Source organism: Entelurus aequoreus, linkage group LG25, assembly GCF_033978785.1.
Source record: "Entelurus aequoreus isolate RoL-2023_Sb linkage group LG25, RoL_Eaeq_v1.1, whole genome shotgun sequence".
NCBI classification, from domain to species: Eukaryota; Metazoa; Chordata; class Actinopteri; order Syngnathiformes; family Syngnathidae; genus Entelurus; species Entelurus aequoreus.
Window position 1 is genome coordinate 11,557,695 of NC_084755.1, and position 19,170 is coordinate 11,576,864.

Consider the following 19,170-nt stretch of genomic DNA (forward strand, 5'->3'; position numbering starts at 1 on the left):
CAAGAGACAAAACAATTAAAATAATCAGAGAGTAAAGATAAGACAAAGGATATTCAGGGAGTTTGGATGCATCACCTCTGCGAACATAGCCCGGGTACAAGCAGCGTGAGCGTTCACTCCAGTAAGCACACACCCTGGTTCCGTCGTTTAGCATGGTCTGGGACTCAGGGCGCAGATCCAGGACCTGAAATAAAGACGTAAATTCTCCTTAGGACAGAAAAACAAACACACATGTTTAAGCGGTGTGAGAGCAGCGGAGCCGAGCCGCACGGGCATCCACCGCGCTGCAGGACCATGCCAATGTGCCAGTCAGGGCTGAAAGGAACGGAAGCCTTGAAGTTGTAAAACCCTGACTTGCTGAGTAATACCCAAGAAAGCCTCAATAGAGAGCTTGTGTGATTGGTGGTTGCCAGATCCTCTTTCAAACAATAGTTGAGCCCTAACATCCACCACACACTCGGGGTGGGGGGAGGGCGATGGGGGTGTTTTCAGATTGCTTTCATTGACTGTTGCTATGACAAGAGACTCTTTTGACAGATGAGGTGTAGATGTGGATGTGAGAGCATGCGGAACAAAGAAAAAAAACATTTTATTAAAATCTATTTTTCTTCAAAAACAGAGTCAGTAATACAAAACCCAAAACCGGTGAAGTCGGCTCGTTGTGTAAATGGTAAATAAAAACAGAATACAATGATTTGCTAATCCTTTTTTTTAACCTATATTCAAACGAACAGACTGCAAAGACAAGATTCTTAACGTTCAAACTGCAAATATTAGCTCATTTGGAATTTGATACTTGCAAAATGTTTCAAAAAAGCTGGCACAAGTGGCAAAAAAGACTGAGAAAGCTGAGGAATGCTCATCAAACACTTATTTGGAACATCCCACCGGTGAACAGGCAAATTGGGAACAGGTGGGTGCCATGATTGGGTATAAAAGCCGAATTTCCATGAAATGCTCAGTCATTCACAAACAAGGACGGGGCGAGGGTCACCACTTTGTCAACAAATGTGTGAACAAATTGTCCAACAGTCTAAAAATAACATTTCTCAACCAGCTATTGCAAGGAATTTAGGGTTTCACCATCTACGGTCTGTAATATCATCAAAAGGTTCAGAAAATATGCAGAAATCACTGCACGTAAGCGGCTAAGCCCGTGACTTTCGAGGCCTCAGGCGGCACTGCATCAAAAAGCGACATCAGTGTGTAAAGGATATCACCAAATGGGCTCAGGAACACTTCAGAAAACTACTGTCAGTAACTACAGTTCGTTGCTACATCTGTAAGTGCAAGTTGAAACTCGACTATGCAAAGCCAAAGCCATTTATCAACAACACCCAGAAACGCCGCCGGCTTCGCTGGGCCCGAGCTCATCTAAGATGGACTGATGCAAAGTGGAAAAAGTGTTCTGTGGTCTGACGAGTCCACATTTCAAATTGTTTTTGGAAACTGCGGACGTTCTAAGAGGAAAAGAACCATCCGGATTGTTAAAGGCGCAAAGTTGAAAAGCCAGCATCTGTGATGGTATGGGGGTGTATTAGTGCCCAAGACATGGGTAACTTACACATCTGTGAAGGCACCATTAATGCTGAGAGGTACACACAGGTTTTGGAGCAACATATGTTGCAATCCAAGCAACGTTATCATGGACGCCCCTGCTTATTTCAGCAAGACAATGCCAAGCCATGTGTTACAACAGCGTGGCTTCGTAGTAAAAGAGTGCAGGTACTAGACTGGCCTGCCTGTAGTCCAGACCTGTCTCCCATTGAAAATGTGTGGCGCATTATGAAGCCTAAAATACCACAACTGAGACCCCCGGACTGTTGAACAACTTAAGCTGTACATCAAGCAAGAATGGGAAAAAATTCCACCTGAAAAGCTTCAAAAATTGGTGTTGTGTTGTTAAAAGGAAAGGCCATGTAACACAGTGGTAAAAATGCCCCTGTGACAACTTTTTTGCAACGTGTTGCTGCCATTAAATTCTAAGTTAATGACTATTTGTTTCTCAGTTGGAACATTAAATATCTTGTCTTTGCAGTCTATTCAATTGAATATAAGTTGAAAAGGATTCGCAAATCATTGTATTCTGTTTTTATTTACGAATTACACAACGTGCCAACTTCACTGGTTTTGGGTTTTGTATTTGAGTCAAAGCATGTATTTTATTTCCAAGCAAACAACAAAGTAGTTAGTAAAAAGGATGATTCAGGTTAAGAACAGAAAAGTTGACTAGACTTTTATTTGTTGAAGTACTTACAGCTTCCCGCAGCAGTTGGTCCAATGAATAGATCTTTGCTCGGTTTCCTCTTTCTCCATCAATTGTAACACTAAATCTAGAAAACAGAAGAATATTCCCAACCTGTCGATTAGTCATTCCCATTGTATTACTGCAAATGCCTTTAAAAGGCAGATCTTCACAATCTACTTTGTGTGTATTTTGTTCCCTTAGCGTATGGAAAACAAACCAAACTGTGACCTTAAACCGAGGTATGCACCCAACCATGAATGAGGTGTAGCGTTACACCCCTATTATGTAACATACTATCCTTTGATCATTTTCCGGCATACTCAAATAGCCATCGGTTATGTATCGGCTTACATATCTGGGAGCTCCATAGTGTGCACCCTGGCAGCGTACAAAAGTTCATCCTCCTTAGAGACCAGTATCTTTAGTCCGTCTGATAACAGTTCTTTGGTCAGGACACAATTTGGAACTGTAAAAAAAAACAAAAAAACATGATAAATACTTTGGCAGATAAAACACAAGATATAGCATCTTTTTACCTTCAGGACTCTTTGTGCATGAATCACTGTTCTCCTCCTCCTCCTCTTCCTCTGAGAAGCTGCTGCCATCCATCTGAAAGCCCTCGTCAGCTGCAAAACTCTCCAAGAGTCGACTAACCGCTCGACCTTTTGGCTGAGGATCGTAGAGAGAACAATCCAAAATCTTGAAATGTTAAAAAAATAAATAAAAAAAAATCTAATTTCGATGTTTTATTTGAAATACCCTACACTGCAAAAAGTCAGTGTTCAAAAACAAGAATAAATTGAAACTCTTTCATCAACTTTTAATCAGAAGGGTTCAATCTCTCTCCTGTGCTAGTTTGAAGCCGACACGACAAACGCGCTCAGAGGAGATCATTTTTGAAAAAAGGTGACCGGTTTTTACAAAACTTTTGTTTTGAAGGGGGAATTGCAAACTTCCTGTTTATTTCGCTGGGGGTTGTCAAAATATGAAATGTAGGTCTAAGTGAGACCTACATAGAGGTTTTTGTTTCATGTCTCTATGACATTCCTACTGGAAGTTACAGGCAGTTTTGTCTGAGTTTTCTTCCTAGGAGCAGTTGTGTCTGTGTTTTCTTCCTAGGGGGCGTTAGAGCGCAATTTTGAGTTTTGGGGTTGGGTTTTTTTTAATTAGATCGTAATTTTTGCCAGTCCTGAAGTGTGTGTCCAGTTTGGTGAGTTTTGAAGCATGTTAAGGGGTTCAAATTATAGCTCAACGAGGCAAAAGTGACTGTTTTTACAAAACTTTTGTTTGAAGGGGGAATAGCAAACTTCCTGTTGATTTTTGCTGAAGGATGTCAATGTATGAAATTTAGGTCTAAGTGAGACCTACATAGAGGTTTTTGTTTCATGTCTCTCCGACATTCCTAGTGGGAGTTACAGGCAGTTTTGTCTGTTTTCTTCCTAGGGGGCGCTATAGCGCAATTTTGAGTTTTGGGGCTAGGTTTTTTGATTAGATCGCAATTTTCGCCAGTCCTGATGTGTGTGTCAAATATGGTGAGTTTTGAAGCATGTTAAGGGGGTCAAATTACAGCTCAAAGAGGCGGCGGTATAATAAAGAATAATAAAACCTTACAAATTCAATAGGGTCCTCTGTCCCAAAGGGACATTGCGGTCCCTAATTAAAGCTGCAAGCAGCGATGGACGGGACCGACTTTGACGCCACATAAAATCCAAACCGGAACAGTAATTAAAACTCTTTCGTCAACTTTTAATCAGAAGGGTTCAATCTCTCTCCTGTGCTAGTTTGAAGCCGACACGACAAACGCGCTCAGAGGAGATCATTTTTGAAAAAAGGTGACCGGTTTTTTACAAAACTTTTGTTTTGAAGGGGGAATTGCAAACTTCCTGTTTATTTCGCTGGGGGTTGTCAAAATATGAAATGTAGGTCTAAGTGAGACCTACATAGAGGTTTTTGTTTCGTGTCTCTATGACATTCCTACTGGAAGTTACAGGCAGTTTTGTATGAGTTTTTTTCCTAGGAGCAGTTGTGTCTGTGTTTTCTTCCTATGGGGCGTTAGAGCGCAATTTTGAGTTTTGGGGTTGGGTTTTTTTTATTAGATCGCAATTTTTGCCAGTCCTGAAGTGTGTGTCCAGTTTGGTGAGTTTTGAAGCATGTTAAGGGGTTCAAATTATAGCTCAACGAGGCAAAAGTGACTGTTTTTACAAAACTTTTGTTTTGAAGGGGGAATAGCAAACTTCCTGTTGATTTTTGCTGAAGGATGTCAATGTATGATTACTAGGCCTAAAACATAAAAACAAACAAAATTAAAGCTGCAAGCAGCGTTGGTCGGGCCCGCATATTTGGCAGGTGCTAGTTGCTGAAGGATGTCAATCTATGAAATGTAGGTCTAAGTGAGACCTACATAGACGTTTTTGTTTCATGTCTCTAAGACATTCCTACTGGAAGTTACAGGCAGTTTTGTCTGTGTTTTCTTCCTAAGGGGCGCTAGAGCGCAATTTTGAGTTTTGGGGTTGGGTTTTTTATTAGATCGCAATTTTTGCCAGTCCTGAAGTGTGCGTCCAGTTTGGTGAGTTTTGAAGCATGTTAAGGGGGTCAAATTATAGCTCAAAGAGGCAAAAGTGACTGTTTTTACAAAACTTTTGTTTTGAAGGGGGAATAGCAAACTTCCTGAAGGATGTCAATGTATGAAATATAGGTCTAAGTGAGTCCTACATAGAGGTTTTTGTTTCATGTCTCTCCGACATTCCTAGTGGGAGTTACAGGCAGTTTCGTCTGTGTTTTCTTCCTAGGGGGCACTAGAACGCAATTTTGAGTTTTGGGGCTAGGTTTTTTGATTAGATCGCAATTTTCGCAGTGTGTGTGTCAAATATGGTGAGTTTTGAAGCATGTTAAGGGGGTCAAATTACAGCTCAAAGAGGCGGCGGTATAATAAAGAATAATAAAACCTTACAATTACAATAGGGTCCTCTGTCCCTAATTAAAGCTGCAAGCAGCGATGGACGGGACCGACTTTGACGCCACATAAAATCCAACCCGGAGCAGTAATTAAAACTCTTTCGTCAACTTTTAATCAGAAGGGTTCAATCTCTCTCCTGTGCTAGTTTGAAGCCGACACGACAAACGCGCTCAGAGGAGATCATTTTTGAAAAAAGGTGACCGGTTTTTACAAAAATTTTGTTTTGAAGGGGGAATTGCAAACTTCCTGTTGATTTTTGCTGGGGGTTGTCAATATATGAAATGTAGGTCTAAGTGAGACCTACATGGAGGTTTTTGTTTCATGTCTCTAAGACATTCCTACTGGAAGTTACAGGCAGTTTTGTCTGAGTTTTCTTCCTAGGAGCAGTTGTGTGTGTTTTCTTCCTAGGGGGCGTTAGAGCGCGATTTTGAGTTTTGGGGTTGTTTTTTTTTATTAGATCGCAATTTTTGCCAGTCCCGATGTGTGTGTCCAGTTTGGTGAGTTTTGAAGCATGTTAAGGGGGTCAAATTATAGCTACAAAACTTTTGTTTTGAAGGGGGAATTGCAAACTTCCTGTAGATTTTTGCTGAAGGATGTCAGTGTATGAAATCTAGGTATATGTGAGACCTACATAGAGATTTTTGTTTCATGTCTCTCCGACATTCCTAGTGGGAGTTACAGGCAGTTGCGTCTGTGTTTTCTTCCTAGGGGGCGCAAGAGCGCAATTTTGAGTTTTGGGGCTAGGTTTTTTGATTAGATCGCAATTTTCGCCAGTCCTGATGTGTGTGTTAAATATGGTGAGTTTTGAAGCATGTTAAGGGGGTCAAATTACAGCTCAAAGAATAATAAAACCTTACAAATTCAATAGGGTCCTCTGTCCCAAAGGGACATTGCGGTCCCTAAAAATACAAAAATGAGGGGTATTTTAATTGAACTAAGCAAAATTATCTGCCAATAGAACAAGAAAATTCGGCTTGTCAAGACTTTCCAAAGCAAGTAAAATGAACTAACCTCAATGACCCCAAAAATACCTTAAAATAAGTATATTCTCACTAATAACAAGTGCACTTTTCTTGGTAGAAACAAAAAAGAGAGACCTTTTTTGCTCAATATGTTGAAAAATATTCTTAAATGAAGGAAATGCTAGTGCCATTATCTTGACATAATGATATGCGCTCGGCTTCATGATTGAAATGATTACTTTAAAAAAGTAGTTTTATACTTGTGAGTGTTGATGACACAGCTTCGCAACAGTTGATATTCTAGTTTCAAGCATGTTTTACTCAATATAAGTCATACAATCTCTTATCTTACTGAGATCATTTAGGACCAAAACCCTTAAAACAAGTAAAACACTCTAACATAAAATCTGCTTAGTGAGAAGAATTATCTTATCAGACATAAAATAAGCAAATATCACCCTTATTTGAGAAATTTAATCTTACTTAAATTTCAGTTTTTGCAGTGTACCTGTTGGTCCTTGGCTCTTCTGCTTTTGTTGCCATCCTCGCTCTTTGTAAATGGCGCCCAGCAATTTCTCTGCTGATGTACACAATAAGAGGGATTCAAATGATGAACTAATTTATTTGTATTGTGTAATTACCACAGCTTGACCACAACGGATCGATACAGCGTCCGCATTACTGAAGACGCCGCACCGATCCGCCTGTCGACCTCACGATCCACTCTTCCCTCACTCGTGAACAAGACTCCGAGTTCTTGTAACAACATATTATGAATTGAAATATACTCCTGAACTTTTCCCGAATTTGTCATCTTTGGATGACAGAATATCATGACAGGTAATAACAGAATTATACAAAAAGTATTTGCTTAAAGGCCTACTGAAATGAATTTTTTTTTATTTAAACGGGGATAGCAGATCCATTCTATGTGTCATACTTGATCATTTTGCGATATTGCCATATTTTTGCTGAAAGGATTTAGTAGAGAACAACGACGATAAAGTTCGCAACTTTTGGTCTCTGGTAAAAAAAAGCCTTGCCCCTACCGGAAGTAGCGTGACGTCACCGGAGGAAGGGCTGCTCACATTTTCCTATTGTTTTCAATGCAGCGAGAGAGATTCGGACCGAGAAAGCGACGATTACCCCATTAATTTGAGCGAGGATGAAAGATTCGTGGATGAGGAACGTGAAAGTGAAGGACTAGCGTGCAGTGCAGGACGTATCTTTTTTCGCTCTGACCGTAACTTAGGTACAAGGGTTCATCGGATTCCACACTCTCTCCTTTTTCTATTGTCTATTTTTATTTTAAACCACCTTGGATACTATATCCTCTTGAAAATGAGAGTTGAGAATGCGAAATGGACATTCACAGTGACTTTTATCTCCACGACAATACATCGGTGAAGCACTTTAGCTACTGAGCTAACGTGATAGCATCGGGCTTAACTGCATATAGAAACAAAACAAATAATGGGCCGTGCGGGCCCTAATAAGCCCCTGACTGGAAGGATAGACCGAAGATCAACAATACTACCAAACTCTGGACATGTAACTACACGGTTAATGCTTTCCAGCTTGGCGAAGCTTAGCAATGCTGTTGCAAACGACGCCATTGAAGCTAACTTAGCTACGGGACCTCGACAGAGCTATGCTAAAAACATTAGCTCTGCACCTACGCCAGCTCTCATCTGCTCATCACGACCCGTGCTCACCTGCGTTCCAGCGATCGACGGTACGACGAAGACTTCACCCGATCACAGATGCGGTCGGCGGCCCGGAGACGGAGGAAGTCAAGGTGAGGTCGCCGGCTAGCTAGTCCTCCTGGTTGTGTAGCTGTAGTCCGCCGCTAATACACCGATCCCACCTACAGCTTTCTTCTTTGCAGTCTCCATTGTTCATTAAACAAATTGCAAAAGATTACCAACACAGATGTCCAGAATACTGTGGAATTTTGAGATGAAAACAGAGCTTTTTGTATTTGATTCAATGGGCTCCGAATACTTCGCGCAAAAGTCGTCATATCGAAACGTTTTCAGCCGGAAGTTTGCCGGGAAATTTAAAATTGCACTTTATAAGTTAACCCGGCCGTATTGGCATGTGTTGCAATGTTAAGATTTCATCATTGATATATAAACTATCAGACTGAGTGGTCGGTAGTAGTGGCTTTCAGTAGGCCTTTAATAGGGATGGTATTGGTCTGGTGATGACCGGCGCCTGGTTTCCTCCAAACATGATGCCTGGCATTCACGCCAAAGAGTTCAATCTTTGTCTCATCAGACCAGAGAATTTAGTTTCTCATGCTCTGAGAGTCTTTCAGGTGCATTTTAGCAACCTTTTTACTAAGAAATGGCTTCTCTCTGGCCACTCTACCATACGGGCTTGATGGCTGCAGAGATGGTTGTCTTTCTCTCCTCTCCACAGACGAATGCTGTAGCTCTGACAGAGTGACCATCGGGTCCTTGGTCACCTCCCTGACTTGACTAAGATGAATGCAGCAATGTACAGAGACATTCTGGATGAAAACCAACACATTTCTTCCAACCCGTGGCCACTAACCCAGGAAACCTAACCTTTGTGGTTGTCAATTCAATCTTAGATGGACATTTTTATCGTTCCTTTGACTCTTGAATGTAATCTCATCAACGTTTTTCGCACAAATATTTCCCGCTAACCTTGATGGTTCCTCTCAACATGGTGCTTTTGCGTGTTGCCCTCTTTAACCTCTCAGTCGTGGACGGGAAGATGGGCAGTCCCATGCTACGACGGAACCGGTTGCCTCTGTTGCCGTGGTTCCCCCACCGAGGCTCCTTGCTTCTGGGTGTGCACGCTCTCCTAAAGTTATGATCCGCCCTGATCTGGTCTTCGTGGCGGCTTTTGACTGAACCCAGCCTACTGGAGGGGTTCTTCTTCCTTACTTTGACCTCGCCTTCTGCGCCAGAAAGACTATGGGAGCCTGCACAGGTTCAGTAGAGAGACTTGTGAGACAAAACAGATGCTTCTTGTGACTTCCAAAATCCCCAGTCAGCCTTACCATGAAGCTCCTGTCTCTGTTTTTTGTTCCGAGCTTTCTGATTTGCCTCGAGTTTTACAATAGAGGAAGGACTCGGATCTGTCACGGTGGAACTGGGAGTCACATCTCTGCAATGTTGGGCTCTTGGTTCTTGACCTTCATCACTGTCATTACTGCCTTCTTCTTCTTCTTCTCCTGGCGGAAGATAAAAATACATCATACAATGGTTTTTTTTTCAACTACTGGTCTTATCAAAAGCATTTCACAAACACCTCATCATAGTAAATAGTTCATAAGAATGATGTATGAAGTGGTTTGCCTCCACTGTATTTCCTGGTGTGAACCCACATGCTGCTGAGCCGGAACATAGGGGTGTGGGAAAAGAGTGGGAGTTGTGTGTGTGTGTGTGTTCAAACCTTATAGGCAAATCGGGTTGCATTGGATGTGATTTAGTATTTGTACTCTAAGGCTATGTCTACACTAAGCCGGATAACCCCTTAAACAAATAATAATAATAATAATAATAATACATTTCACTTATAAGGTGCCTTTCTGGGACACCGTATAAAATCAAAACAATAAAATCAATTGGATAAAAACAACAACAACAACAAAGATCGATAAGATTTACAATGACTAAGCAGTCAGGAATAGGTGTTGTGGAAGGAGGTGTGCGTCAGCGCGCCTGCAGGAGCAAAGGTCACCGCCTCTGTCTATGGTGCTGAGGACGAGCACCATCGGATAGGGGCGGGGCATGGGCTGACGGCGAGACACAGCTGGCAGGTGATTAGATTTCACAGGCGGTACTAGGGGTGTAACGGTACGTGTATTTGTATTGAACCGTTTCGGTACGGGGGTTTCGGTTCGGTTCGGAGGTGTACCGAACGAGTTTCCACACGGACATATTAAGTAGCTTTCCGCACGTTGTGTAAACAATGCACACCAAGGCACAACACACGGCATGCTAGCAGCGACGGCGCTACGCTAGACTGACCATACGTCCTCTTTTCACCGGACATGTCCTCTTTTGCGGGGCTGTCAGGGCGGAGTTTCTTAAATGCCTCAAATGTCCGGCATTTTGAGTTAGGGTTACGTGTATTTTCAATGTACGTTCAGGGTTAAGAAGGGGTTAAAAACAAAACAAATTATGAGAGAGACAGAGAGAGCGAGAGTTATGATAAACGCGCATGCGTCGCCAGGCTCTGCTTTTTATCCATAGATTTATCAGATTTAATTTTTTATTATCTATAGCAGGGGTGTCAAAAGTGTGCCCCGGAGGCCATTTGCGGCCCACAGCTAATGTTTTAAAGACCCACGGCACATTCTAAAAATACTATTAAAATAAACAAAAACATAACAAAAGTGAAATAAAAAAGCTTAAAGGTTAAATGTAATTTAGAAAAAGTTGCAATGTTGACTAATAAAACGAAGATGTTTTTTTTTTCTTGAGAAACTGTCATTGCTCAAAACATAATATTGAATCAAAATCAATGTTATTATGAATTATTGACCTATCCAAGGTTCCGATTACTTCACATCAAATATTCCACTAAGAAAAATATTTTTGGTGGAAGATTTTGCACATTTGGTAATTAAATAACCCAAAAATTTATATTTTGTTGTTTTCTTACTGTACCGAAAATGAACCGAACCGTGACCTCTAAACCGAGGTACGTACCGAACCGAAATTTTTGTGTACCGTTGCACCCCTAGGCGGTACCTGTTAATCGAATCATCTGTTGTCTTTAACAGTAAGCGGCCGGGAGCAGGGGGAGAGAGAGAATACGGACGTGGCTGAAAAGTCGCGTCCTGCCGGAGAGAAAACTGGTGATAAAATCTATTTTACATTAAAACTTTGTTCCACTTTGCATGCCTGGCTCCTGTGAAGTGTATGTCAGTGGAACCGCTAAGAAGCGACTTCCACGGGTGTGTTTTGAGTCTTGATTTGAAGAGGGATATTGAGTCTACGTTACGAAGGTCTGGTGGTAATGAGTTCCAAAGCTCGGGCACCCACGGTGGACAGTTTATATAAGGGGACAGTGAACGAATAATTACTTAGCCTAAGCATCGTGTCAGCCACACTAAGCCACTGTTTAAGGTAACCCTCCTTGGATAACTTTTTACACGGGTAAGTGCGCCGTGTAGTTCTTAAATCTCCGGCTCTTAGCTTTGTATGGACTCATTGATCGTTTACAAACTGAGTTGGGAGAGGAAGTGAAGTCAGAAAGAAGGCGCCACAGCCAGCTTCATAACAACCGAAGCTAACCACTGGAAAGATAGAGGCGAGTCATCCAGACATGCCCGTGTTTCTAATCTTCTTCTACATGTACAGACGCTTGGGGAAACCACACATGACTACCTTAAATGAAGGAAACGCGCGATTGCAGCTATTTAGGATACAACACTTCTCAGACGGCAAGAGAACTTTCGAATGTCCAGGTCAGCTGTGATTCAAATTACCGAAAAACTTCCTCCATTTGTCGAAGGAGAGACAACGAGTCTTAAACAACCATTGTGTGTGTGTGGACATGGATAAGGTTAGGTGGGATTTACCCTGGATAACCTTAGCCGGCCGGCTTAGCGTAGAAGGGGCCTAAGGCTTACTACAGAGTGGCACTGCATGTCTTACGATCCGATACATTAGAAGTCCTTACGTTACGCGGAGCCCATTCAGAAATCCCACCTTGTTCTGAGGAGTCGCTCTCAGGATTGGAACTCTCTCCCAATGACTCCTGTCTTGTACCACGGACAGTCCGAGGACCCGTCTTGGTCTGATGAGCGAAATCCTGGCCCCCTTTCGTAGCCCAGCTCTCCTGGGTGCCACTGTCCACGCTGGCTGCTGACAGAGTTGCATCATAGCTAAACTGTAAGTCAACTTTTAAAGGGGAACTGCATTTTTTAAAATTTTGCCCATTGTTCACAATATGAGAGACAGGAAGACAAAGGGTTGTTTTTTTTGCATTCTAACATGTAGAAATTGGCTCGTCTTGGTAGATAGCAATGCAGCTAATGGGAGCAATTGGTTCTACCCCTAAATCACTTTAAAAATGCATTCAAAAACCGTCAACAATACTTTAATTATGTTTCGTAACCTGTTTTATAACCAAGCTGTAGCAACATTGTTATTGTAAGATCGAACAGTGAGGAACTTTTTTCTAGCCTAGTAACACATCGGCATGCTTCGGTATTAGCCGTAAAAGCTAACTACAGCAAGAGATAAGCGAGCTTCTACATCAGCACGAAACACGTTTGAGTGTGCAATGCACAACACTGACTGATAAACATGAACAATCATATTACAGTATCTGTAAAGTCTTAGCCCACTTTTCACCTTTTGTTTGTACACAGCGAACCGGACAGCGTTTGTACTCTAGTTGTAATAACCAGTGATCATGATCAATATTTAAAGTCTGACTCACTCGATAGACAGTTGCGCATTTGGTCAAGCTGGCCGGGGACGTTTCTTACAGTTTATTTGGGTAAGCACTCCATTTATGTCGAAATAGCTTTACTCCGAGTTCCACATTCATACCATTGTCACTTTCACCTCACTCTCTCGGCTTCTGTCTACTCCATCGCATCACCCTTCCCCCGTGCTCGTGCAGTTCATCCTTTGTATATTCAGCTTCCAGTTTATTTGGGTAAGCACTCCATTTATGACGAAATAGCTTTGCTCCGAGTTCCACATTCATACCATTGTCACTTTTACCTCACTCTCTCGGCTTCCGTCCGCTCCATCGTATCAGCCTTCCTCCGTGCTCATGCAGTTCATCCTTTGTATATTCAGCTTCCAGTTTATTTGGGTAAGCACTCCATTTATGTCGAAATAGCTTTACTCCGAGTTCCACATTCATACCATTGTCACTTTCACCTCACTCTCTCGGCTTCCGTCCGCTCCATCGTATCAGCCTTCCTCCGTGCTCGTGCAGTTCATCCTTTGTATATTCAGCTTTCAGTTTATTTGGGTAAGCACTCCATTTATGTCGAAATAGCTTTGCTCCGAGTTCCACATTCATACCATTGTCACTTTCACGGCTTCTGTCTGCTCCATCGCACCAGCCTTCCTTCGTGCTCGTGCAGTTCATCCTTTGTATATTCAGCTTCCAGTTTATTTGGGTAAGCACTCCATTTATGTCGAAATAGCTTTACTCCGAGTTCCACATTTATACCATTGTCACTTTCACCTCACTCTCTCGGCTTCCGTCCGCTCCATCGTATCACCCTTCCTCCGTACTCGTGCAGTTCATCCTTTGTATATTCAGCTTCCAGTTTATTTGGGTAAGCACTCCATTTATGACGAAATAGCTTTGCTCCGAGTTCCACATTCATACCATTGTCACTTTCACCTCACTCTCTCGGCTTCCGTCCGCTCCATCGTATCAGCCTTCCTCCGTGCTCGTGCAGTTCATCCTTTGTATATTCAGCTTTCAGTTTATTTGGCTAAGCACTCCATTTATGTCGAAATAGCTTTGCTCCGAGTTCCACATTCATACCATTGTCACTTTCACCTCACTCTCTCGGCTTCCGTCCGCTCCATCGTGTCACCCTTCCTCCGTGCTCGTGCAGTTCATCCTTTGTATATTCAGCTTCCAGTTTTTTTGGGTAAGCACTCCATTTATGTCGAAATAGCTTTGCTCTGAGTTCCACATTCATACCATTGTCACTTTCACGGCTTCTGTCTGCTCCATCGCACCAGCCTTCCTTCGTGCTCGTGCAGTTCATCCTTTGTATATTCAGCTTCCAGTTTATTTGGGTAAGCACTCCATTTATGTCGAAATAACTTTGCCCTGAGTTCCACATTTATATCATTGTCACTTTCACCTCACTCTCTCGGCTTCCGACTGCTCCATCGTATCGCCCTTCCTCCGTGCTCGTGCAGTTCATCCTTTGTATATTCAGCTTCCAGTTTATTTGGGTAAGCACTCCATTTATGTCGAAATAGCTTTGCTCCGAGTTCCACATGCATACCATTGTCACTTTCACCTCACTCTCTCGGCTTCCGTCCGCTCCATCGCATCAGCCTTCCTTCGTGCTCGTGCAGTTCATCCTTTGTATATTCATCTTCCAGTTTATTTGGGTAAGCACTCCATTTATGTCGAAATAACTTTGCTCCGAGTTCCACATTCATACCATTGTCACTTTCCCCTCACTCTCTCGGCTTCTGTCTGCTCCATTGCACCAGCCTTCCTTCGTGCTCGTGCAGTTCATCCTTTGTATATTCAGCTTCCAGTTTATTTGGGTAAGCACTCCATTTATGTCGAAATAACTTTGCTCCGAGTTCCACGTTCATACCATTGTCACTTTCACCTCACTCTCTCGGCTTCCGTCCGCTCCATCGTATCACCCTTCCTCCGTGCTCGTGCAGTTCATCCTTTTGTATATTCAGCTTCCAGTTTTTTTGGGTAAGCACTCCATTTATGTCGAATTAGAACAGAGACTGAGAGCCAGGCCTTCTCCACCAACATCAGTGTGTGACCTCACCAATGCGCTTTTGGAAGAATGGTTGAAAATTCCTATAAACACACTCCGCAACCTTGTGGACAGCCTTCCCAGAAGAGTTGAAGCTGTAATAGCTGCAAAAGGTGGACAGACTTCATATTGAACCCTATGGGTTAGGAATGGGATGGCACTTCAAGTTCATATGTGAGTCAAGGCAGGTGGCCAAATACTTTTGGCAATATAGTGTATAGAATATATTATATATTGTTATGAACATGTATGTTATTATATATAGACTTGCAGTGTGTATATAAAAGGTTGATGTATGGTTTTGCAGTTGTTTTAAAGTGACTCCCATTAGACCAGGGGTGTCCAAAGTGCGGCCCGGGGGCCATTTGCGGCCCGCAGGTAATTTTTTAACGGCCCCGTGGCACATTCTAAAAATACGATTAAAAAAATTAAAAACATAAAAAGTGGTATAAAAGAGCAAACAGGTGAAATGTAACAAGAACAAGTTGCAATGTTTACTCTAATAACACAAAGCTGCCATGCAGGCTGTTTCTTTCTTTAAAAAATAATAATGAATCAAAATCAATGTCATTATGAATTATTGACCTATTCAAAGCTCCAATTACGTCACATTAAATATTCCACTTTGAAATATTTTTTGGGGAAAATGTTGCATATTTTGTGTCTGCCATATAAAAAACTAAGCTGTTTTGTTTAAAGAAGGGCCTAAAACGAACAAACAAAAAACATAAACAACAATAAGAGTTATAATTGACGGATAGATCTGAAGTTGATCTTGAGACTATTGTGTTAAAAGTAAAAAAAAAAAGAAAAAAGTATGATTTATTTTTTAATACTTTACTGAGCAGGACCCTTTTGGATCCCCAATAATTTTAGTGGGACTTGTTTTTTTTTAAAGTGTCATTGCTCAAAAAATAATAATGAATTAATGTTGTTATGAGCTATGAGCTCCGATTATTATATCATCTCAAATATTCCACTTTAAAATGTGGGGGAAAATATTGCATATTTTGTGTTTTTTCCATAAAAAAACTGGGTTTTCGTTGACAAAAATGGCATACAACTTAAATCTTTAAAAGCGTTATGTTGACAGATAGACCTAATGTTGATCTGGAGATTTAAACCCTGAATAATAATAATGATACTAAATAATGACACATTTTTTATACATTTTTTACCTAAACCTTTTGGGGTCCCCAGGATCAAGCTTGAGTGGAGGACTAAATGTATATTTTTTTTATACATATATTGTATTGGTTTTTAAAATAAACAATATGAAAAAATGGTCCCCCCGCTTATTTTGATATTTCAGTGTGCGGCCCTCAGTGGAAAAAGTTTGGACACCCCTGCATTAGACGCATCTTTAAAGTGTGTTCTTGTCTGTCATAATGATTGTGAACGGTAGGCAAAATTCCCCCCAAAAAGTGCAGTTTCCATGGTCAAATAATAGCAGACCATGTACCTGTGTCGCTTTGCCCACCGGAGTCTCGCCTGAACTCGGTTTTGCTGGCGCCCTGGTTTCGGTGTCCGTGCTTTGAGCTGCAGGGCGAGACATCCTTGTCCCTGTGACGCGTCCCTGAGAGATTCTTCTTACCCTGGCTCTTCTGTTTAAGCTGCGCCGCGTCGGTGGACAGCTTGGAGCCAGGTGCGCCTGGAGTATCTCCTTTTCTGCAACCTTGCGCTTTAATCTGTTACAAGCACAACAAAGGGGGGATATTGAGACCCAGTTAAAGCATCGAGAGAATTGTTTCTTTTGGCGGGTGGGAAGATTACGTTTTTTAGATTTTGAATCACATGCCCTGCAAAAACTGAAATCTAAGTAAGATTAAATATCTCAAATAAGGGAGATATTTGCTTATTTTCTGTCTGACAAGATAATTCTTCTCACTAAGCAGATTTTGTGTTAGAGTGTTTTACTTGTTTTAAGGGTTTTGGTCCTAAAAGATCCCAGTAAGATATTACAGCTTGTTGCTGAGATTTGATGACCTATATTGAGTAAAACATGCTTGAAACTAGAATATCAAGTGTTGCAAAGCTGTGTCACCAACATTCACACGAATAAAACTACTTTTTTAAAGTAATCATTTCTTATTTCAAGCACAAAATAAAAAACATGACTTTGACACAATTGTGTCTCATAATTAAACTGACAGTTAATATTTAAACATTTAACATGTGACATTTCAAAACAATTTTGAACAGAAATAGTAGAAATAAATTCTTCAAAATTACAAAAATAAATAAAAAATTGGCCATATATATATTTATATATTTATATATATATACTATATTCCTTGCTCACTAATTGACTGAAAGAGCACGCACTTTGCGTGATGATGTCATGGTATCGATGGAAAAATGCATTTTTAGACAATAGGATTTGCCTGAGCGTTGCCATTTTGCCTTTCCATTAAGAAAAATAAACTAGTTTTTAGTGTAAGTTTGCCTGTTTTTTTGCTAGAAATGTAATGCCGAGCGCATATCATTATGTCAAGATAATGGCACTAGCGTTTACTTCATTTAAGAATATTTTTCAACATATTGAGAAAAAAAATCTCATATTTGTTTTTGCTATCAAGAAAAGTGCACTTGTTATTAGTGAGAATATACTTATTTTAAGGTATTTTTGGGTTCATTGAGGTTAGCTAATTTTACTTGTTTTGGAAAGTCTTGACAAGCCAAATTTTCTTGTTCGATTGGCAGATAATTTTGCTTAGTTCAAGTAAAATACCCCTAATTTTTGTATTTTTTTTCCCTTGTTTTTGAACACTGACTTTTTGCAGTGTGGGTTGTACCTAATTAGAGACAATGTCACATTTCAAACACACGATATTTTAATATCTGGTTGTTAAACGGTGGATGGACAAGGGGATCTTGACCTGTGTGCCGGTGACTTGCTCAAAGGCTCGACTGGACATCCTCTTCTTCCTTCTCTGGTTGTCTCCGCCCCCTCCTAACTCCTCAGGCGTCAGAGAATGCCCGGCCACAATCATCCTGTCAGTCAAAAAAAAAGGGCAATGAATTCATTAAAGAATGTCAACAGTTGAGTCGCCTCCCGGTGGGATTCAATAACTTTTATACATACAGTCGTGGTCAAAAGTTTACATACACTTGAGTTTCCAATCATTTCTACAACTCTCATTTTTGTGTGATAGAGTGATTGGAGCACATACTTGTTGGTCACAAAAAAACATTCGTGAAGTTTGGTTCTTTTATGAATTTATTATGGGTCTACTGAAAACGTGAATGCAAATCTGCTGGGTCAAAAGTATACATACAGCAATGTTAATATTTGCTTACATGTCCCTTGGCAAGTTTCACTGCAATAACGCACTTTTGGTAGCCATCCACAAGCTTCTGCTTGAATTTTTGACCACAAAATTGGTGCAGTTCAGCTAAATTCATGTGTTACCTTCATTATAACACTTATATAAGACTTTTAAAGTCATTTTGATAGTAGGCTAATATAACTAATATAGGCACTTATATGTCATGTGTTGCCTTAATTATAACACTTATATAAGACTTTTAAAGTTATTTTGATAGTAGGCTAATATAGCTAATATAGACACTTCAGTGTTTCCCATAAACTGCCAAGATACCTGTGGTGGTGGGGGCGTGGCTATGGGCGTGGTCATCATGACATCATCGAGTAATTTGCATAATTTACTACAATGATTATTTTCTCTAAAAAGGCTAAAAAAATGTATACTAACTAGTTAATAATAACAGTTTTGTTTTAAACGTCCATCCATCCATCCATTTTACAATATAATTACAACACTTTATGTACATATTTATATACAGATTTGAACAATAAGTTATTCACTGAAATATATTTATTAATTGTGGTGCTTACAAAAAATATATCTTATAAAATATGAAAGCTAAAATGTCTCTTAAAGCTCTGACCCTTTAATTAGTGCATACCAAATAATTTAACTTTGGCCTACTACTACAACCATATTATTTACCAGCAACATAAAGTGAAACAGAGGCAGAGGTGTCCTGCCACAGTCAGTAACAAATAAACAGAAAACAGTAGTGGTCAAATACAAATAAGGCAACAAGAGAAGTATCCTACACTTCTCTTTTGTAAAGTAAATCTGAACAGCCTATATGGGCATCTACATCAACTATATGATTTGCCTGAGAAGCTGGACAGGACAAAAAAAAAAAAAATTGTTTTTATTTTTCATTTTTTAAAATTTGTGGCGGACGTAATTCTTTCGTGGCGGGCCGCCACAAATAAATGAATGTGTGGGAAACACTGAACTTACATAATGTGTTGCCTTCATTAAAACACTTATATAAGACTTTTAAAGTCACTTTGATAGTAGGCTAATATAGCTAATATAGACACTTACATCATGTGTTGCCTTCAATATAACACTTACATAAGACTTTTAGAGTCATTTTGATAGTAGGCTAATATAGCTAATATAGAAACTTACATGATGTGTTGCCTTCATTATAACACTTATATAAGACTTTTAAAGTTATTTATATAGTAGGCTAATAC

General features: G+C 40.5%; 1 protein-coding gene across 1 annotated transcript in view; it reads right to left on the reverse strand.

Moving 5' to 3' along the window:
* Positions 1–19,170, reverse strand: part of LOC133642981 (BAH and coiled-coil domain-containing protein 1) — a 93,975-nt gene that overhangs the window by 5,906 nt on the left and 68,899 nt on the right. Inside the window, exons 14-23 of the mRNA XM_062037404.1 lie at positions 17,528–17,642; positions 16,111–16,336; positions 11,863–12,018; positions 9,201–9,374; positions 8,842–9,122; positions 6,675–6,746; positions 2,785–2,917; positions 2,600–2,714; positions 2,258–2,333; positions 76–184 (exon numbers count right to left, since the gene is read on the reverse strand). Coding sequence (XP_061893388.1) covers positions 76–184; positions 2,258–2,333; positions 2,600–2,714; positions 2,785–2,917; positions 6,675–6,746; positions 8,842–9,122; positions 9,201–9,374; positions 11,863–12,018; positions 16,111–16,336; positions 17,528–17,642 — 1,457 coding nt within the window. The remainder of the gene's footprint in view (positions 1–75; positions 185–2,257; positions 2,334–2,599; positions 2,715–2,784; positions 2,918–6,674; positions 6,747–8,841; positions 9,123–9,200; positions 9,375–11,862; positions 12,019–16,110; positions 16,337–17,527; positions 17,643–19,170) is intronic.